This window comes from Lepus europaeus, chromosome 8 (assembly GCF_033115175.1).
Source record: "Lepus europaeus isolate LE1 chromosome 8, mLepTim1.pri, whole genome shotgun sequence".
NCBI lineage: Eukaryota > Metazoa > Chordata > Mammalia > Lagomorpha > Leporidae > Lepus > Lepus europaeus.
The window spans coordinates 939,092-961,822 of NC_084834.1; the positions used below are offsets into that span (position 1 = coordinate 939,092).

The 22,731-nt window shown below is 45.2% G+C and overlaps 2 protein-coding genes across 2 annotated transcripts in view; one reads left to right on the forward strand and one right to left on the reverse strand.

Moving 5' to 3' along the window:
- The window catches only part of ETFDH (electron transfer flavoprotein dehydrogenase), a 29,396-nt gene extending 26,722 nt beyond the window's left edge, over positions 1–2,674 (forward strand). Inside the window, exon 13 of the mRNA XM_062199348.1 lies at positions 324–2,674. Within this exon, the coding sequence (XP_062055332.1) occupies positions 324–487 (164 nt within the window). The 3' untranslated portion in view covers positions 488–2,674. The remainder of the gene's footprint in view (positions 1–323) is intronic.
- PPID (peptidylprolyl isomerase D) lies at positions 1,430–18,614 on the reverse strand. Its single transcript, XM_062199349.1, has 10 exons — positions 18,431–18,614; positions 16,772–16,912; positions 15,005–15,111; positions 11,101–11,289; positions 10,155–10,277; positions 9,927–10,033; positions 5,386–5,527; positions 2,309–2,395; positions 2,173–2,215; positions 1,430–1,518 (listed from the first exon to the last, which is right to left on the reverse strand). Exons 1-10 carry the CDS (start codon positions 18,513–18,515, stop codon positions 1,430–1,432), a joined length of 1,113 nt encoding a protein of 370 aa, XP_062055333.1. The 5' UTR covers positions 18,516–18,614.
- Between the last annotated feature and the right edge of the window lie 4,117 nt (positions 18,615–22,731).

Sequence of the window (22,731 nt, forward strand, 5' to 3'; positions counted from 1 at the left end):
GTCAGCTATAGCATATATTCACAGAGCCCTCAAAAACTTAATAGAAATGCACTTTATGAAAAAATTATGCATAGAATTCAGAATTTTTGCATCAAAACAAACCTTTTTCCCCACAAACTTTCTGAAGCTCCATGGTATATACGCACATCAAAGATAGGTGAGACTCAGCCAGATACTGCTGTGCTTCCTTTTATTATGTGTTTAATTTGTACTAACAGTAGTAGCACACACCGTAAATTTTAACATCTCTAGACAGAAAACAACCTTCACAGGTAGCTACTAGTCAAGCTTTGGTTCTCTAATAGTATTTTTTTTTAAAACAGGGGTTTATGAATTTGTGCCTTTGGAACAAGGTGATGGATTTCGGCTACAGATAAACGCTCAGAACTGTGTGCACTGTAAGACGTGTGATATTAAAGACCCAAGTCAGAATATTAACTGGGTGGTACCTGAGGGTGGAGGAGGGCCTGCGTACAATGGAATGTAAACCACAACTGACTTCACAGCCGGTTCTGTACCGTGTAAGGCAAGTTAACTTTTAAAGGTTAACAGGTACCAAAATATAGCATTAATTGTCAGGATGTTCACAAAATAATTACCAGTGAAAGAAAACTTTATACCACCATTTCTAGAATTGTCCTATAAAAATTATAAATATTTCCCTTAAATAAAATTCTGTAAATGATGCAGCATCTACTTACCACTCTTCTGTCCTTTGATTTAGTACTAACAGAAAAATGCACTTTTGACCTTTACAGTTAACTTGCCAAACTGAAGTCTTAAAGTCCAAAAAGTAATAATATATATTCTGGACCAGGGGTAAGCCTCAGCTCATCCTTACTGTGAGTATGGTCTTCCTGAGATACAGCTGTGCTCACCGGTTGTCTCTGGCTAAAACTGCAGAGCTGAGATGTGACAGACAAGCCTACAAGTGCAGTGCAGAAAAAGGCGGGGCCAAGAATATGCAGGTGGTTTAAAAAGTTCCTGGACAAAGTGAAACTCAGAGTGTAGTCTGGTGCATAAACTTTTCCCATAGTTTTTTTGTTTGTTTGTTTTAACATGTATTGCCCATAAACTTTCTAAGGAACCCTCATACATATTCTCTATAAAACACCAGCACAAACCAACTACAACTACAGATACCACAAAGAATTGGAGGAAACCACAAATGAGGGAAACACAAAAGCTCTCATCTACTTACCCAGCAAAGTATATGTTTAGGAGTTTAAAAACTATATACCATTATTTGAAAATGAAGACAGTATTTTTAGAAAGCAACTTTACTGTAACACTTTTATTAAGAGTAAACCTTTATCAATATTCCTAAACTGTAAACAATGGGAGCTGAAATGTCACAGGAAACACATTAGGGGTCACATTAGGGACCCTCACATTTGCTTAATGCCTTGATATAACCAATGCAGACTGGTTAAGCAAACATTTTTGCATATACCGCCTTCTCTTTGTCTTTCTGTGCCTTTATCTTTTGTTTGACTTTCAGCAGTTCTGCCTGGATAGCTGCAAAATAAATATGCAGTGAGTTATTTCTCAAAATATCCAGCAAGTTAGGGTGAAACTAGCTCCCCCTTGATAACACCTCTTAAGAACAATCGTCAGAACTAGGAAGAGCTAGAAGCTGTCAGCTGAGGGACACCATTACGTAAACAGGCCCTCTCCACCAGGGAGAGCACGACTGCCTCTCTTGTTCTAATTCAGCAAGACAAGACCAAGGTTTGCTTTTCCATATGCAGACCTTATGCTCCTACTCATACGTGGCCGGTTTTTTTAAAAACGACTTTTTGTCAAAGTGTCCCTAAATCATGTATCAGTAGCTACATGTACGTTACAGTACATTCGGCTCAAATCTATCAGTGTTGAGTTTTCAACTGGAATCACAGCAACAGGAACCAGGTCTCAGATGGTAAAGCAGGGCAAACAGTATTCAGCTACACGAAAAACTAGCACATTTTGAGGAACTAGAATGTAAGCCCCTTGAGGGCAGGGACCTTGGCTGTCTTGTTCATTGCCATATGATCAATGCCTAGCCCAATTACAGACATTCTGTAATACCAATTGAACAAATAAATCAGATCTGGCACAGTGTACAGTGGCTCATGAAGATCAACTTTTAAAGGGCAAAATGAATGTTTACTACAAAAAATGCCAACCTACCTTTATCTTCTGGCGCTATCTCCTGAGCTTTCTTAAGATCAGCCTGTAATGGGAAAAAATTTAAGGAAAAATTGGGTCTATAATTTATAAAGGTAGCTGTTTAAAAAAAAACTTGAACACGTAGAACAGAATTTACCAAAGCTTCATCATATTCCTTTAAGCCTTGCCATCCTTGAGCTTTGCGGTACAGGGCCTTGGTATTCGATGGGTCTATTTCAAGAGCCTGCAAAAAAGTCATAAAACTGGTATTTACAGCTGAGTATTACATTTATGTGCCAAATCGCAATTTATTGTCTGTTGGATCTGCAAACTAAACAGCTCTCCTTTGCCAGCAGGTTCAGTACTAAACTTCGTCAGCAGAGGGCACTAAATGGACATGGAAGAGAAAGACTGCGCTTTTGCAGGCTGTAGTGTGCTCCTCTCAGTACTGTAGTTTCTATCAGAACTCGGCCCTAATGTGTTTATGAAAAAATCATAATAAATAAGAATCTGTATCGAGTCACCTCTTAGTATCTGTTAGAGGAACATCCACTGACACCAAAACCCACAGGTGCTGGAGTCCCTGACATAGAGTGGTGTGGCAGCACTTGCACACAGCTAGCGCCTGGTGTCCTGCTACACAGTGTCGTCTCAAACGCTCCACCTGATACAGTGTAAAGGCTACCAGACAGTTATGCTGCATTGTTCCGGGAACACGAAAAATGGAAAGAAGTCGTTCATGTTCAGTACACAGCATTTCTCATTTACAGCTGGTTGGATTCAACAATATAGAACCCAGATACAGAAGGCCAACTGTACACTCGTTCACTTGATATCCACATTTCTAAATTAACAGCTCCCACCCTAGAAATATTTAAATAAATATATTGTTTTCATAACATCTTTTAAATTTTCACTCAAATGTTTACCAGAGAGGGCATACTGCGTCTTCCTCACAAAGGTCAAAATGAGATCCAGAACAAAAAGTCATCTTGGGATAATTTTTTCCTGTTGTACACTACCTACTGACTACATTCCTGCTTACCCTTCAGTCCAGCTCCCTGAGCAAGAACCTCTTAGTTCTGCCTGCTCTGAAGACAGCTAACCTATGTATACAATTAAAACGTGCAAAATCCATGAAATGTTGTGGTCGGTGTTGAGCAGTGAGTTAAGCCACCACCTGCAACGCCAGCATCCCACATGGGCACCGGTTCAAGTTCCCTACTAATGCACCTGGGAAAGCAGAGATGGCTTTCGAGTCTGGGGCCCTGCAACCAAAGTGGGAGACGTGGATGAAGCGCCTGGCAGCCCAACCCCGCCACTGTGGCCATTTGGGGAGAAAACCAGCTCTCTCTCTGCCTCTTCCTTCTTCTAACTCTGCCTTTCAAATAAATAAATCTTTAAAAAATAAAATGTTCAGCTTAGAAAAAATGTCAAACTCTACAATGGGGAAGAGTTATCATTGCTCTATTTGAGGAAAACAATTTTTTTATGGATTTATTTATTTGAAAGGCAGAGTTACAGAGAAGGAAAAACAGAGCGAGCTCTTCCTTCTGCTGGTTCACTCCACGAACAGCCACAATGGCCAGCACTAGGCCGAGGCAAAGCCAGGAGCTTCTTCCAGGTCTCCCACGTAGATACAGTGCCCCAGGCACTTGAGCCTGCTTTCCCAGGTACATTAGCAGGGAGCTGGATTGGAAGTAGAGCAGCAGGCACTAACTGGCACCCATGTGGGATGCTAGTGCTAGAGGTGGCAAGCTCTTTTATCAGTTATACATGGACGACCCTCAAAGAAACATGACGTTCCTGTGTGTCCAGGACTGCCCAGTCTCCCTATACACTCCCTGACAACCCCAAATAGAAATTCCCTCCTATACCAAATCTATGAAGCTTCTTGAGGATGTGGGTCTGTGTGTTAATTAAAATAACGTTTCAGGACAGGCGATATGGTGCAGTGCTTAAAGTGTCACTTGGGACACCCACATTTCACATCCAAGTGAACTTTGTCCCTATTACACTTCAAGGCAGGCCCCTGCTAACAGGTATCCTGGGAGACAGCCTTGGATGGCTCAAGTACTTCAACCTCTGCTGCCCGGTGTAGGACCTGGATGGAATTCCAGGCTCCTGGCTTTTGAAGTCATCTGGGGAGTGAACCAGCAGACAGTATCACTGTCATTCTGCCACTCAAATAAAGCAAAATAATTTAAAAGATGATATAATTTTAAAAAGAAGATAACCAGTCCCAATTAGGCACATAATGTGTACCTATATATAACATAATGTGGTGTGCCAACCACTGTCATAAACTTTCCTCTATGACAGCACTTCAGAAAGCTCACGAATGACATCCATGCCCATCAGGACTGGACAGATCCAAGTTTGTTTTCAATAAGCTTCAAAGATTAAAAAAACAGTTCATGGAAAATGGAACGGATAAGTTTACTTTTACATTGGTGCAATTCATGCAAAAAGTTTGAGCAAAAATAAACATCTTTCAATCTCACTTTTCCAGAAACTTTTTGTGAGACGCAAAGAATCAGAGCTCCTATCTGCTGGTTTACTCCCCAAATTCTTGTGACAGTTAGGGGCTGGACAGGACTGAAGCCAAGATCAGGAAACTCAATCCAGGTCTTCCCTGTGGGTGGCAGGAATCCAACGACTTGAGTCATCACCACTGCCTCCCAGGATCTGCTAGCAAGAAGCTATAATCAGGAACCAGAACCGGAACCAGAACCCGGAACTCAAGCTGGACACAGGCATCCTAAACAGTATCTTAAACACTAGGCCCCTCCGTGAACTTTTTGAAGTCCCTCATACGTTATATTTTGTAACTAGCCCGTGAGGTAGGTATTATTTCCATCTTACAGATGGAAGAATAGAGCCTCCAAATTTAGCAACGCATCCACGATTACAAAGCCAGTGAATGGCAGAGATCTCATTTAAAAAACCGCGTCTACCCACACAACCCAAATTCCTAGTCATTCCTGGCACATTACAGTTGCTCTTAAATGAATAAATGAGCTAATACACATGCTTTGAAGGAAAAAATCACAAGTATCTTAATAGGTATTAAGTGATAGAGTTATAAGCAACATGAACTGAGGTCCAAAACAGACGACTTCAATCACATTTTAGCAAGCCTCATTAGATTCTATACAGTAGATACACATCAATGTATAATAGTGTTTTGGTTCACGTTATTATGTGAAAATCCAATCCCTTAAACGAGCTTACCTCCAAACAGCTGTCGATTGCTCCCTGCCAGTCTGACATCTTCAGTTTACAAGCACCAATGTTCAGCATACAGCTTAAAGCTACAGGTTGCAGCCTCAACCTGTCTGCTTCCTCAGCAACAGCTCTCGAGCTATCCACGTATCTGGAGGACACATTTTATAAAAAGGCAACACGCGGTGTCACATAAACAAGTTTCTTCAACTATGTCAAAGGGGGTTACATCATTTCTGACGTAAGAACCTCAGCAAATGCTGTCAATACTCTTATTAATGATCACAATCTTTTTATTAAGTAATATTTCTTTTGGAAGTTTTGTTCCAACATTTTTCCCTGAAGTGTTCAAAAAGGCCAACCCAACAATTCCCAAATCTAATTATGCACTCATAAAACTCCTATTTTTAAAACTCAGGCCCTGCAAAGCGTACTTTCAGACATCATCATGGTTTTTTTTTTTTTTTTTTTTTTTTTTTTTTTTGACAGGCAGAGTGGACAGTGAGAAAGAAAGAGATAGAAAGAAAGGTCTTCCGTTGCCGTTGGTTCACCCTCCAATGGCCGCCGCGGTAGGCGCACCGCGCCGATCCGATGGCAGGAGCCAGGTGCCTATCCTGGTCTCCCATGGGGTGCAGGGCCCAAGCACTTGGGCCATCCTCCACTGCACTCCTGGGCCACAGCAGAGAGCTGGCCTGGAAGAGGGGCAACCGGGACAGAATCCGGCGCCCCGACCGGGACTAGAACCCGGTGTGCCGGCGCCACAAGGCGGAGGATTAGCCTGTTGAGCCATGGCGCTATGGGTTTGTTTTTTAAGAAAGCTTTTATTTAATAAATACAAATTTCATAGGTACAACTTTAGGAATACAGCGGTTCTTCCCCTCATATCCACCCTCCCACCACCTACTCTATCCCATCCCATTCTTCATTAAGATTCATTTTTAATTATCTTTATATACAGAAGACCAACTCTATACTAAGATTTCAACAGTTTGCATCCAAAGTATTGTGTAATGACAAGTTTTACTGTTAATTCTCCTAGTAAAACTCATCAAGGACAGGGGTCCTACATGGGGAACAAGTGCACAGTGACTCCTGTTGTTTACAACTGACACTCTTATTTATGACATCGGTAATCACCCAAGGCTCTTGTCGTGAGCTGCCAAGGCTGTGGAAGCCTCTTGAGTACACAAAGTCCATCGGTATTTAAACAGGGCCATATGCAAAGAGGACGTTCTCTCCTCCCTTCAGAGAAAGGTACCTCCTTCTTTGATGGCCCGTTCTTTCGGCTGGGATCATTCACAGAGATCTTTCATTTAGGTTTTTTTGCCACAGTGTCTTGGCTTTCCATGCCTGAAATGCTCTCGTGGGCTTTTCAGCCAGATCTGAATGCCTTAAAGGCTGATTCTGAGGTCAGAGTGCTGTTTAGGGCGTTTGTCATTCTGAGTCTGCTGTGTGGAATGCTTCCCTTGTTAGATCATTCTCTTCTTTTTAATTCTATCTATTGTTATTACCAGACACTTGGTCTTATTTATGTGATCCCTTTGACCCTTTTTCCTATCTATATGATCAGTTACACACTTAAAATGATCACTTTAACATGTAAGATGGCATTAGTATCATCCAGCTTAATGGGATTTGGAGTCCCTGGCCAAGGTTTTAGCTTTACCCTTCGGGGTAAGTCCATGGGAACATGTGCAGAACTGTACATCTCCTCCCTCTTTTATTCACACTCTTATTTTTTACTGGGATCTATTTTTTTTTTTTTTTCCGTAAAGATTCCCTTCACGTCCGCACCTGCCCCTCACCTCACACAACCGGCACTGGGATCTACTTTCAATTAGATTTAAACACCTATGAATAATTCTATGTTAAGAGTTCACCTAATAGTATTATGCAGAAAAAGTAAATCATAAAAAACTAAAATAAATTTTTCCTTGACAGTTAACACAAAGGCTGCCCAAGTCATTGCTTCTCACAGTGTCAATTTCACTTCTACAGATTTCCTTTTAGGTGCTCTGTTAGTTGTCACAGATCAGGGAGACAATATGTTTGAAACCAAGATTCTCATGACAGAAGGAAACCGAACAGGGAAAGATGAAGTATAGTACTGATTCTGAATTGCCCACTGAAAAAGGCCTCGGAACTTAGCGTACCTAGTCCCTGCAATCTGGCTGCTGAAGTATGCAGTCAGAGCTCCTGGGGAAACTGCTGACATGAGATGTGAAAGCCAAGTGTAAGGTGAGCCTAAGCTACCTTCTACCAAAAGGCAAACAGTGCTCGCAGACTGACATGAGTTTGTCAAAACGAAAGGAGGCTTCCAGTGGACAAGCAGGGAAGGAACCCTCTGCATATTAAAAAAAAAAAAAAAAAAAAAAACTGAGTAATAGTATATTAACAAATTGAACTGAAAAAAATGCTTGCATCTGCAGTGATGCTAAAAACCAGGATGTAGCTCTTATAAACAGAGGAATGCAGTTAGAAAACCACAAAATAAAAAAACTAGAGAAGCACAGTTCTGGGGCCGGCACTAATGGCACAGCAGGCGAAGCCACCGCCTGTGCTCCAGCATCCCATATGGGTGCTGGTTTGAGTCCTAGCCGCTCCACTTCTCATTCATCTCCCTGGTAATGGCCTGGGAAAAGCAACAGATGATGGCCCAAATACTTGGGCCCCTGCCACCATGTGGGAGACCCAGATGAAGCTCCTGGCTTCAGCCTGGTCCAGAGCTAGCCATTGTGGCCATCTGGGGAGTGAACCAGCAGATGGAAGACCTTGTTGTCTCTCCCTCTCTGTAACTCTGCCAAATAAATCTTTAAAAAAAAAAAAAAGATAAAAAATTGATCAGAGGAGAACCGACTCAAGCACAGATGTCCAATGATGCTAACACCTGCGAGAAAGGTCGCTGGGACTGGACAGCACTTTAACAAGTGCCCAAACTCAAAAAAGGTCAAACTGACCTGTGCCTTCACAATGTTACACTACAGAAATACACATCGCCAAAATATTTACTTCAAACTAACCTTAAGGAAACAATCAATCACAGATGGTATTCTGTAGGACAACTGATTCAGACGCCACAAAAATACAAATGAATAAAAACAAAATGGGAGGCCGGAGGCAGAGCAGATTGAAGAGATATTTAAGCCAAATAATACAATGCATGTTCTTGGTTTGGAACCTAAATTTAAAAAAAAAATTTTTTTTAAGATTTATTTATTTGCATGTCAGAGTTACACAGAGAGAAGAAAGCAGAAAAAGGTCTTCCATCCAATGGTTCACTCCCCAATTAACCGCAACGCCTGGAGCCACACCCATCCGAAGCCAGGAGCCAGGAGCTTCCTCCGGGTCTCCCATGCGAGTGCTGGAGCCCAAGGACTTGGGTCATCTTCTACTGCTATCCCAGGCCATAACAGAGAGCTGGATCGGAAGTGGAGCAGCCGGGACTAGAACTGGCGCCCATATGGGATGCCAGCACTTCAGGCTAGGGCGCCACAGTGCCAGCCCCCTTAAAAAAACATTTGAAACATATGGGAAATCTGAACATGGATTATACATTAAATACTATTATTCTAGGGGCCAGTGCTGTGATGCAGCAGGTTAAAGCCGTGGCCTAAAGCACCGGCATCCCATATGGAGTGCCGGTTCTAGTCCCGGCTGCTCCACTTCCAATCCAGCTCTCTGCTGTGTCCTGGGAAAGCAGTAGGAGAAGGCCCAAGTCTTTGGGTCCCTGCACCCACATGGAAGACCCAAAAGAAGCTCCTGGCTCCTGGGTCCGGATCAGTGCAGCCCCTGCTGTTGACCCCATTTGGGGAATGAACCAACAAAAGGAAGACCTTTCTCACTCTCACTCCACCTCTCAAATAAATAAGATCTTAAAAAATAAAGAAATAAAATAAAATAAAAACCCTATTATTCTATCAGTGTTATTTTTGAAAGAGTAACAGACAAGCACAGAGAACTTCCATCCACTGGTTCATTCCCCAGATGGCTGCCAGTAGCCAGGGCTGCACCAGGCTGGAGCCAGGAACTCCATCCTTGTCTCCCTACATGAGTGGCAAGGGCCCAAGTATTTGGGCCGTCATGCACTGCTTTCCCAGGTGTGTCAGCAGAAAGCCGAATCAGAGACAGGACAGCCAGGATTCACACTGGCACTCCGACAGGGGACGTCAGCGTCACAGTGGTGGCTTCACCTGCTGCCCCACCTCACTTCACGGGGTGTTTCAACGGCACTGCAGTTAGCAGAATGTGCTAGGCTTGTTAGGAACTCAGGCTAAAACATGAAGGGGTCACGTATCATCTCAGCTTCTCACATGGTATTGCGAAATATAAAAAGCAGAATCAGTGAATGCAGGTAACGGTTTCTAAGTAATCATGTACTATTCTTTCAACTTTTTTGTATTTTAAATTTTTTCAAATTAAGTTGAGAACAAAAGAAATACAAGTATTTCAACACATCTTATTACTCTACTAGTAATTTGCCAAAATACATAAACAATCTTTCACTTTATTATAATTCATAAATTCTTAAAATTTATTAAAAATTGTACTACCTTAAAACTTTTGTATATTTTTTAATAGCCATCTCCCAGTTCTGAGATTTGAAAAAAGTATTTCCAATGTTTTTTAAGTCTTCTGTAACTAATAAAATTTTATCTACCTGTAAGAAAGAATACAAATATGCTGTTAGTGAATACTGTGGTCTGATGGTAGGCTGTATCATTACAACACGGTAATACAAAGCTCCAACTTCACAGTCTGACTAATCTGAAAGTACTCACATCCTTCAGGTCCATGTCTGCGTCCTCAGGGAAGTCCGGGTGGCTGTCACCAGAGCCATCCTTGGGGACTAGTCCCCAGTCATCCCCTTCCTGCAGTTCTCCACATTCTGCAATGACGCACAGCTGTAAACATAACACCAACATGTAGAAATGCACTATGATACGAACGAGAGATTTACAAATTAGTTTGAGGGTAAAAGCTATATGGCTAGAAGTCATATGCAATTTCTGTAAACGAATGATGTCAGGAGGCTCAACCTTTGCCTGCACTCCAATTAAGGTAACGGTGCCACTGTTTATTGCTACTCAGGCACTCAGGGAACACACAGTAAGCTGAAGTACTACCATTCTCTAAGTTGTTGTCTTTAGATGAGACATAGGAGCTTTCAACTTGCCACTATACTGTTGCTTTCATACTGTGGGAGCCGACCTCCTAAGGTTCCAATTCCCACTGCTAACAGTCACTCAGGCTGGGTGGCATTATGGTGATTTTGATTCACAGGCAGCTGGAACACAAGGATCTGCAGAAATGTTCTAGTACAAACCCATAAGTGATTACACAGTACGAGGAAACTGGGCAAGACAAGTCACTAGATGAAGGCCTAACCCCTAAATGGCACACTCCAACTAGACCCTTGTTTGCTGTCCTTGCTACTACACATGCATACTCTCTGAAGAGTTTTGCAGGTATAGCAAGACTCGAGTAAGCCAGCAAATATCACCAACAGTGAAGGTGAAGTAGGAATAAAAATCGCCTTTTAACCCTCCCTAATCTTTCCCACTGCTGTAATCAGTTTCAAAGAAAAAGTGGCAGATCCAGGCTCCAATGCCAAAAAGCATCCTAACATTTTTCAGTTTTTCCAGCTAACAATTAGCTGACCCTTTAGCTTACATTTCTGTAAGATAGCAACTAAGAAAATAAATGTATTTCACTCTTAGTACTTACTTTGGCAGGTTTTTCACCTTTCACCTCCACATTCTCCAGTGTCCTGGCCACACCTATTCCTTTAATTACTTGGCCAAATACCACATGTTTCCCATCCAAATGAGGAGTTGGAACTGTTGTGATGAAAAACTGAGAACCATTTGTATTTCGACCAGCATTCGCCATGCTCAGTAAACCCTCCCGATCATGCTGTAGAAATAAAAACCATGAGAAGTAAACCAGGGTCAGAGCCACTAGTTTGAACTGTTCTTTCAGCAAGCATTCACATTAAACAGGTGGACTACACAACCATGGAGAGCAAACTTCAAACTTTTTAAAAATATTATTTTATTTTGTATAAATCGCAACCTTTACTTCACAAAACATGGGGTGCATAATCAGATTTTAAGCTTAGATACAGACACATAATGGGGTAGAGTCTTCTATTTGAGGTTTCTTCATTGTATGTCAGCTAGCTTCTAGGTTAGTTGGTCTATCCACATTTATTTGAATGAGGAAACGCTGTGTATCAGTTAGTACAATCTTCGTGCTTTTTTTGAAGATTGTGTCTAATGGATTAGCCAGTTTAGGTTCAGTGAAAACACTTATCTGGCTCTGAATGTATGTTTCCTGATGTTTTACATATTCCACTTTATTATTCCACCCATTAAGCTAGCCCATAATCTACCAGCATTTAAAAATTATTCTCGGGGCTGGCTCAGTGGTTCAGTGGGTTAAAGCCCCAGCCCGCAGCACCCACATCCCATATGGGTGCCAGTTTGAGTCCTGGCTGCTCCTCTTCCCATCAGCTCTGCTATTGCCTGGGATAACAGTAGAAGATGGTCCAAGTCCTTGGGCCCCTGCACCCACATGGGAGACCCGGAAGAAGCTCCTGGCTCCTGGCTTCAGATCAGCTCAGCTCCGGCTGTTGCAGTCATTTGGGGAGTGAACCAGCAGAATGGAAGACCTCTCTGTCTCTACCTCTCTCTGTAACTCTTTCAAATAAATAATTCTTTAAAAAAATTATTCTCATAACTGAACAGAAACTACATCAGCTAAACAAAATTACAAGAAGTCAATTTATTTAAACAAAGATGGAGTGAGGAGAGAGGCTTGTTCCTGGCGTGGTCATCTCCAGAAGAGGCTCACAGCTCATCTCGGAGGACAGAGGCTGCACCGAGGACTCTAACCCGTGCACCAGCTTCTGCAGGAGGACAGAGGCTGCAGCCAGGACTCTAACCTGTGCACCGGCTTCTACATGAGGAATGCGCTCTTTTCAGGAAGACCTGAAGAGTCTCCCCATGTTCAAAAATAGCACAGGATTCCTCCTTTACATGTCAATGAACCAGGAAAAGTGACAGGATACTGACTTTATTTCTAAGATTTATTTGGGGCCAGTGACGTGGCACAGTGGGTAAATCCGACACCTGCAGCACCGGCATTCCATATGGGCACCAGTGATTCAAGTCCCGGCTACTTCCAATCCAGCTCCCTGCTAACATGCCTGGAAAAGCAGCAGAAGATAGTCCAAGTGCTTATACCCTTGCATCCACACGGGAAACCCAGATGAAACTCCTGGCTTCAGCCTGGCCCAACCCTGGCCATTGCAGCCATTTGGTAGAGACCCAGCAGATGGAAGACCTCTTTATCACTACTTCTTCTTCTCCCTGTAACTCTTGCAAATAAAATAAATAAACCTTTAAAAAGAGAGATTTATTTATTGGGAAGATAGAATTAGAGAGAGAAGAGAGACAGACATCTTCCATCTACTGGTTCACACTCAACATGACCGCAACAGCCAGGAGCTTCATCCAGGTCTCCTATGTGGGTGGCAGGAGCCCAAACACTTTGACCATCTTCCACTTCTTTCCAAGGGCCATTAGCATGCAGCTGGATGAAAAGTGGAGCAGGGGCTGGCACTGTGGTGCAAGAGATTAAGCTGTCTGCAGCGCTCCATCCCATATGGGCGCTGGTTCAAGTCCCAGCTGCTCCACTAACAATCCAGCTTCCTTGTAATACGCCTGGGAAAGCAGCAGAAAATGGCCCAAGTGCTTGGGTCCCTGAACCCACGTGAGAGACCTCCAAGAAGCTCCTGACTTCGGTTTGGCCCAGCTCCAGCCGCTGGAGCCGTCTGGGGACTGAACCACTGGATCGAGGAGCTCTCTCTGTAACTCTGCCTTTCAAATACATAAATAATTAAAAAAAAAAAAATAGTAAAGCAGCCAGGACATAGACCAGCACCAGTGTGGGATGCTGGTCGCAGGCGGCAGCTTTACTCCCTACACCACAGTGCCAGCCCCAGATTCTGAATTTAGACAAGACATCCAATTATGTGCTTTCCTAATCTCAAAAGATTCCAAATCTTATGCTTTCAACCCAGGTGTATGAACACTGCGAAGAGTGCTCAAAAGAAACTTCTGCCTTGAAATCAGAATTCTACTGGCACCAACCCATTTCAAAGGGTCTGTGAGAGCCAGTTTCTTCATTCTTCCATCACCTCTCTTACCGCTTTCTCAACAGATGCCGTGTTAACTCTCGTGTTGGTGTTCCCACCTAAAATGACTTTGACCCTGCCAGTCAGCCGAAACTGAACTCAGCTTTCAAAGCCACGCACTTGTAGAAGGCAAGAACCATGTGCCCTTTCTACATGCCCCTTCCCTTTTCATCAATATGGTCACCACATCATCACTGTCATCTTTCTGGCAGCTTCCCTGTTTGGTGCTTACTCCACAGTATTAACCACAAAATTAACTTTTTTCCATCAGCCTCCCACTGCCTTTGTCTTTCCTCACCCATAACCTTTCTTCAATTTTCTGTTTATATTTTAGTTCCTGCCTAAGCAAATTTCAGCCACCCTGCAATGCCCAGCTCACCTAGCATACGTGCTCATCCTCTCCATTATATCCCCTCATCAGGACCATATAAGGCGTATCTTTCTCCTACAGCATACACAGAGAGTGAACACTACAGGCTGAATATCCCCTCTGTGTAAACCCAAATTCAAAACTTATTAAGCACCAACATCACGCTCAAAACTTTTGGATTTGGGAGGCATTCCGAATTTAGATTACAGTTCCTCAACAACTCAAAACTATACAAATAAAAAAAAAAAGAAAACTGAAAAATCTGAAACATATCATTTCAGAATGGCTTAGTCAAACTTCTATCAGTGCTACATAAGCAAGTATATTCCATCAATCTAACATTTATTTGCCTATTATTAACTTCCAGTTGTCCCATGTATTTTAATCTCGTCTCCAAGGCAGGATAATGAACTCCTTATCATGCAGGCCTCTCATTTTTATGAGCTGTCTGGTGCCAGCGACATGCTGAACATACTGCTATGTCTACAATACTGTACAGACTGGAGTTTTCCTCTTCAGGTTATCCTGACTCCCTTGCTCATATTCCTCATATCTAAAGTACCATTTTACTTCTGTACTTACAAGTCCATTCTTATACCCTGAACGATGCAACATGCCCCAGTTATATCGTGGGACAATGAAGATAAGAAGGCACAAGCACCACTAATGTCCTTTAGGAGCCTGGACGTTAATCATATCCACTAGTTCGCCAATCTCCTGACATCTTGGATTATTAAAGATGGTTTTGTTGCTCTTCAAAATCAAAGATAAAGGTGCACCTTCCCCTTAATGAGTGTTTTTCCTATAAACAATTTTGCCATGCGGTACCTGAACTTAATTTATCAGTTCAAATGAAGCATGTGATCACACTAAAACAACTATAATATTTTTGACAAAATTACCAGATGAAAACTTTCCATATTAAAGATACATCTACAAAAATAACTTTTACAAGAAAAGGTAAATCTAAGCATGTGTGTGACATTTTCTGGTCTCTTAATCTAGCCAGAATTCTAGATACATAACCTTTACATAACAGTATGCCATTTTCTCAACTTTACCTTATAATAGAAATTCTCATCTTCAAATTTTTCACCATAAATGCTTTCTCCACCTGTCCCATTCTGATTTGAGAAGTCTCCACCCTGAATCATAAATTTCTTAATAACTACAAAAAAGGAAAATGGGGCAGACACGGATGAGTTCAGCAACGGTACCTAATAAACACACATTGGTAAAACAGAATCACGCAGCAGGACTCCAGTCCTGTCACTGTTTGCCTTTCTCCAGCCACGCCAAGAGCTCCTGACTTTGAAGCTTTCTCATGAGCTGAGCCCAACCTACACTTAAGGCCCAACCCCCTAATGCCCACTTAGTCAGAACTGCTTCACACGGTCCCTCCCCGACAAACCCATCACTGAGACTCAGAAGTCGGGTCTCCGAATTTTTCTCCCGCAGCATCTCGACTCCATTTCACAGCAGACAGCATAACGCTGCGTCTTTCAGTGAACAACCAAGCTCTTAAGGACAGCAACTTGTTCCTCCCTGTAACTCTGCATGGCTGGGCACACACCAGTCACTCAGTGAGGTCTGCTGAATGAAGACCAATGATCCCTGCAGGTTTGTCAGCCCCTGGTTGGAACAGTTCAGCAAACACCATCCCTTCAGTCAAGGGTTACCCAGACCACCCCACATTCAGACACCCCTGGGCGTCTCGGGACTCAGCGTTTGGTTGTATCACAGCTGGACGAGGTGAAAGGACACGGGCAGTCTCTTTCCCTCCCATGAAGGGCAGAGAATGCACACCCCCCAGCGATGAAAATGCAGTGTGTGTGTGATGCTTTTGTCCAGGGAAGCCAGATCAGCACCCAAGGTGTTTACTGCAGCTGTACCCTGCCTAGCATCTTCCAAAATTCCAGACCCCCTAATACTGGAAAGTAGATATTGTGCCTAAGTTAGAAGTTTGTACAGTCCAGACACAGTACATCACACTTATGATTTAGGAATGCTCAAGAACCGAGTTCCTCAACTCTGGCCAAGCACCTGCTATAGACAGCAGTCTTGAGCCTGCTAAGTCAACCACTTTCTGCCCATGCTTTATTACTATATTTTAACGTTTTATTAAACATGAAAGTAAATCAATAGTTTCAATACTTAAAAAAAAGCAATGTTAACTTTTTCTTAACAAATCAACTTTTAGAAAAATATGATTCCAGCTTAACTATTTGTTTATCGGTAAATATTTTACTGATTGCCTACTCATTAAGGACCAGATGCTAAAGACAACAATGGTGAGAACACACAGTTCCTCACCTTATGGAGCCTGCAGTCTACCAGGGAACCATAAATAATCACGAAACAAAGGTATGATTACAAAGTGTGGTAAGCAGTCTAAAACGGCAAGATTTAATCACATCTATCAGTGTCCTGAACACACTGCATCTTCAAATCTGCAGGTTTCCCAGGCAATCCAGGCCAAGAAGTAGGCTAACTTTATCACCATCTACCTCAGGACAGCTACTCTGCCCTTGGCCAGACTCTTCCTCTCTCAATGGAGTCATCTTGGAGTGAGAGTGAATTAGAGGACAGGTGAAATGAAAGTAATCCACTTCAAACTACAAACTGCAGTATCCTGGCATAGTTAACTCTACCTCTGAAAGCCCAACCTTTGTGGAACTGAGCTACTGCTCCGAGGTCAAAGCATCCCCTAGGAACTAACAGTACTGTTTAACCTTACTGCCCACTTAATGTTTCCTCCTCCAACTGGAGAAGAGCAGGATCTGGTGATCTGCAGGAAGAGCAATCAAACTCATAGAAACTGCACATACTTCGATGGAAAGGGCATCCTTTGAAGTGGAGAGGTTTCCCGGTGGTGGGTCCAATGCCTTTTTCTCCTGTACATAGTGCACGAAAATTTTCTGCAGTTTTGGGTACAATATCTGCAAACAATTCTAAGACAATTCGACCAACTAAAAAAAGAAAAATCTTGTTAGTATGCAAAACCACCAAAGAGGCAAAGGAGAAAAGGAAAGTTGAACCACATACAGTGATAGCTAAGATAAAAAGGAACCTGAGTGCAGCAGTACCAAGTTCCTTTTGCACCTTCAGGAACACAATATATTGCTATGAACTAGTCACCGCTTTGCACAGTAGAGCTTGCATTTACTCCTCTAATGTAACAGAAGTGAAGTACCTGCCCAGCCGCTAGGAGCACCACGCCACCTGTGAGAGAGAGCATGGGCCGCCTGCGTCCGCTTACTTCACCGGACACATCCTCCTCCAGCTTCATCCATGCTGCTGCAAACAACAGCACTGCTTTTCTTTTTTTTTTAAGGCTGAACAGTATCTCACTGCATGTACACAGCAATGTTATCCACCTGCTGATGGGCACTTGGGTTGATCCATTATCCTGGCTGCAGTGGATCCGGATGGAGGGCAGGTTATCTCTGATTACACCTCCTTTCCTCTGGATACAAACCCATAGTGCGGCTGCTGGCTCTTCCCGCCATTTACCAACAAACCCAGGCTACCATCTGAAACACCACACACACTACCAGCTGCAGCGGCCAGCAGATGAGCACCACTTAAGGGGCGCCAGAAAGCAGTTTTAAAGGCAGCGTGATTTCTCCCACAGGCAGTGAGTAGCCAACAGGAGAGAACCAAGCACCCTCAGAGCAGCGAGGTGGGTATCTGTACCCTTGATCTGCGACGGTTCTGTGTTGCAGCCTATGAAACAAAAGCTGGAAAAGATTCCCGAGACGGGCAGAATAAGAGCAGCACCAGTCTGAAAACGGCTCGGATGCGCCTGTAAGTGTGCACGTGGGCCCCGCGCGTGCATCCAAACACGGCCGGGTCGAAATTCCAACCGCTTCAGAACAAAACCCAACTGAGGCGCAAAGCAACACGCCCCGGAGGTACGAAGCCTCCAGAGCTGCCCTGCAACCCAGGCAACCACGCGGGTGCTGCGAGCTCGGTTCCCCGAGGCCGCGCCGGCGAAGGCGTCTGCATATCCCCCCCGCAGCCGTCAGGAAAAGGCACTCGGCAAACAAGCCCCCGACCCGGGCGCATCGAGCGGCACAGGTGCAGCCGAACCTGGCGCATCGAGCGGCACAGGTGCAGCCGGAGCCCGCGTGACCGGAGCCCGCGGACGGAGCCGCCCCGCCTTCCACACAACACTATGATTTCGTGAAAAGCCAAAGGGTGCACGGGCGGCGAGGCCAAGCCCAACCAAATCAAGACAGGCGAAGCGCACAGGGCCGCCACCCTCCCTGACCCAGAAATTTCCAGAAACGTCCGCAGGACCAACGGCACCGGCACAAGGGCGCCCGCGGGCTCGACCCGGTTCTGGAAGCCCGGGCTCGCTCCCACGGCGCGGCCCGAGCAGCCACCTGCTCCGCGCCCCCGGCCCAAACCGCGCCCGCCCTGGGGGCCCCCCGAAACCCCGGCCGCCTCCTCGGGGCCCTTCTCGGGGCGCCGGACGGCCTCACCTCGCTCCTCCCCGATGTCCACATCAAAGAAGACTCGGGGGTTACTGGGGTTGGACGGCTTGGCCTGGGGTGTCGGGTGCGACATCGCCACTTGCACGCGCGCTCCAAAGCACAGCCCCGAACCGCGTGCACCTTCGGCCGCCGAAACGCCGGGAGCCCTACCGGCAGCAAGCTGGCGGCGGCGCTGCGGGGCCACTTCCGGCTCGGGGGGGCACTTCCGGTGCGGGCCCGGAAGTCCCTCCCCGACTTCCGGCGCCGCCTGCCCGCGGCGGTCGGCGCGCCGGTGTCCGCGCCTCCATGTTGGCCGCTCGGCCGCTGCCGCTTGCGCTTCTGCCTGAGCGTGGAGTTAGAAAGCGCGATCCTCCGTGGTCCTCTCGCGCGCGCGTCGTCGCCTCCCTGCCATCTCCCTGCCAGCGCCAGCTCTGCCCCCAAATGTCTGGACAGTGGGGACGGAAGTGTCCGCCTCGGCGGACCGCGCTCAAGACAAATCCCTCCCACGCTGCCGGACACAGCCGGGCCGCCGCGAGGTGGGAGCTGTGTTGGTGTTTAAGTGCTGCTCGGCGTTGGTCTTCGCAGGGTGACCTTGAGTGACGCGGGCTAGGCCGGGAATCCAGCAGTGAGGCGGTTTGGTTCCCGATGTGGCCGTGTTACCAGGCTTTCTGTGGCCTCCCGGGAACTTGTGAAACGTCCACTTCGTCTTCACCCGCGAGGCTCGCGGCCTCGCTGCTTGGAAAAAAGCCCGATGTTGGAGAGACGTGCGCTGGGGGCGCAGTGATTCTGGTTCTGACAGCCCGGTGCTCAACGGGGCTTAGAGCAGCTGTCCATGCTGACCGTTGGTTTTTGCTAGAAAATTAAAAAAAAAAAAAAAAACTTGCACGCGGCAGTGAGGGGATATCGCTCGGAAACCAGGAGGTGTGTGTTGGCAAAAGCAGCCTGGGTGGTTTTTCGGGAGGAAAGACCAGTGCTGGTTGTCTGAACCTGCCTCCTTCTCAGTGACCTGGAAGAGAGCAGGGTATGAAAATGGAAAGAGTGTGCGTGCATTGGCTTTGTAAACTTAGAGACTTTTTTTCTCAAAGACTTTTTTTTTTAAGTCACTGTAATAGTGAAATGTTTCTGTCTCTTTATTTTAAAATAATCTGGGGTCAGGTTTAGGGAGAGGTTGTGGATGAAACAGAATCTGCCAGCCAAGAAACTGCCAAGGTTTACTGCTCTGTTTTCCTTGTTTGTATATTTAAGATTTTTCCAGGTAAAAATCTATTAAATGGCAAAAAAGAAATTACTTGTCCAATTTGTATGTATATTACTAGGTGCACAATATAAAACTAAATCACTAGTAATTAAATTGTCATGTAGCTTTTGCAAGAAAATGATAAATTCTTGGGGTCAGAATCTCTCCAATCCAGTCTCAAGTCTGGGCTGCAAACTAGTAACTTATGCTTTGTCTCACATATATCACAACAATAGATTCACATTAAAATCTTATTAAAAGATTTATTTATATATTTATTTGAAAGTCAGAGTTAATCAGAGAGAGGAGAAGCAGAGAGAGAGAGAGAGAGAATGAGAGACAGAGAGAGGTCTTCCATCCAATGGTTCACTCCCCAATTGGCCGCAATGGCCGGAGCTGCACCAATCCAAAGCCAGGAGCCAGGAGCCAGGAGCTTCTTCCGGGTCTCCCACATGGGTGCAGGGGCCCAAGGACTTGGGCCATCTTCTACTGCTTTCCCAGGCTATAGCAGAGAGCTGGATTGGAAGTAGAGCAACCGGGTCTCGAACCAGCGCCCAAATGGGATGCCCGCACTTTAGGCCATGGCATTAACCCACTGCATCACAGCACCAGCCCCCACATTACAATTTTTATCCTAGAGTCCAGTGTTGTGTAGCAGGTAAAGCCACTGCCTGCAGTGCCAGCATCCCATATGGGCCTCAGTTCAAGTCCCCGCTCGCTGCTCCATTTCCCATCCACCTCCCATGGCCTCTGCCACCCACAGGGGAGAGCTGGAAGAACTCTGTCAATTCCTGTTTCTCTCTCTGTAACTCTGGAAAAAAAAATTCATTCTAATCCTCTAGCTGAAATTAGCCTTTAACTTATCTTTGCAAAAACAGTGGCTTTTATACCATAACCACTCAACCATTCTTATTCTGATGAATGTACCCTTCACTGGGAAGCACTTCTCCCCTCCCATTCAGGTGCTAGTATGTAACCAGCTTGTGACTTTGGACAAATCACTTAGCCTCTCTCTGACTCACTTCCCTTCCCTGTAAATTAGGATAAAAATACATTTCTCATAAGATTTTTATGATAATTAATCTAAGGTGTTGACATATCTGACACATTAAGTATTCAATAAGTAAAATCCACTATTATTAAACATGAACCGCTAATATTTTATTATAACAATTACTAATATAAACATACCCAAGATGGGAGTTAAAACTAAAAAGAACTTTGAGGATTCTTCTATATGCCTGTAAGACAAAAATAATGTGATTCGTCCTGTCATACAGGTTTCCAGGTGTTAAAGACTGAGCCACATGTTACTTGCACTGTGTCTGGATTTTTCACATTAAAGTAACAGCTTTATAAAACTGTTCTATTGCTAGAACCAAACCAAGTAAGAGAGGCATACCTTTAAAAACGACTCAGAGCTGGATCTCTAGCAAAAAATAAGCCCTCTGCCAGAAGGCAAGCTGTGTAGCTGCCTGCTGCTCACTTACTTAGATCAGGGTTTCTGAGTTCTGACATCACACCTGTGCTTAACAGGAGACTGGGGAAAAAGCCAAGAGCATGTCTATTTCTTAGAGCTAACCACAATTTCATCTTTAAAAAAAAAAAAAAGATTATTTATTTGAAAGGCAGAGCTACAGAGAGGCAGAGGCAGAGAGACAGAGGTCTTCCATCCACTGGTTCACTCCCCCAACGGCCACAACAGCCAGGACAGAGCCTGGCAGAGCCACGAGCTTTGTCAGAGTCTCCCATGTGGGTGCAGGGGCCCAAGCCCTTGGGCCACCTTCTACTGCTTCCCCAGGCCAGAGCAGGGAGCTGGATTGGAAGAGGAGCAGCTGGGACTCAAACGGCACCCATATGGGATGCCAGTGGCACAGGTGGCGTCTTAAACCGCTGGGCCACAATACCAATCCCAAGCAACCAAGCACTCTGTGCTCACTGTTTTAACAGAAAGCTGTGACGGCAAAGAAAGCAGAGGGGAGAAAAGGAGAATTTCTGGCTTTGGTGTTGCAAAGGCTGTGTTTCTCAGGAACAGAAAAGACTCTTGGCAAAGCCGAAAGATGCGAATCAAGCGTCTTTTGTAAGACCATGGCATTCCACACTCAGCCCACCCCACCCCTGTATCAGGTTAAGCCACCACCTGCAGTGCCAGCATCCCATGTGGGAGCCAAGTTCAAGTCTCAGCTGCTCCACGTCTGGTCCAGCTCCCTGCTACTGTGCCTGGGAAAGGCGGAGGACAGCCCAAACTCTTGAGTCCCTGCACCCTGTCAGAGACTGGAAAGAAACTCCCGGCTCCAGGCTTCAGCCTGGCCCAGCAAAGTTGTTGCAGCCAGTTGCGGAAGGAACCAGCAGATTGAAGATCTCTCTCTGTGTGTGTTTCTCCCTCTCAGTAATTCTGCCTTTCAAGTGCATAAATAAATCATTAAAAATTAAATCAATCAATCAGACAAACAAGAAAGCGTTTCTTCTGCTGGGCAGTGAGGGAGTTGTGGATGCAGCCAAAAGGGAGAGGGAGGGGAAGCAAGGACGCGGCCGACCTTCCCTGTCCCAGAGAGCTCACCGTGTTCCCCAGTCACAACCCCGGGACTCCAGCAAACCTCCAGGATGGGCTGGTGATATTCAAGGTGGAGGGAATGTGGCCTTGATTCCTGAACAGCTCAGAAGGACAGAGGGCCCCAGAAAGAGAACACAGACTCATGATGTTAGCAGGTAGATGGGAACTAGGCGCACTTCCCGAGATCTCCCTGTGTCCCTAAATGGGGCATGGAGAAGGACAGACAGCCTCCAAGCTGAGTGGGGCTTGCAGAAGAGAACTCTGAACTAAGTAGAGGCCTGTGACAACAGATGCCTGCCTTAGAATGATGAATTTCTAGGGCTGGCGCTATGGCACAGTGGGTGAAACTGCCAGCATCCCATATGGGCACCGGTTCAAGTCCCAGTTGCTCCACTTCCAATCCAGCTTTCTGCTATGCCCTGGGAAAGCAGTGGAAGATGCCCAAGGGCTTGGGCACCTGCACCCCCACGGGAGACCCGGAAGAAGCTCCTGGCTCCTGGCTTCAGATCGGCACATCTC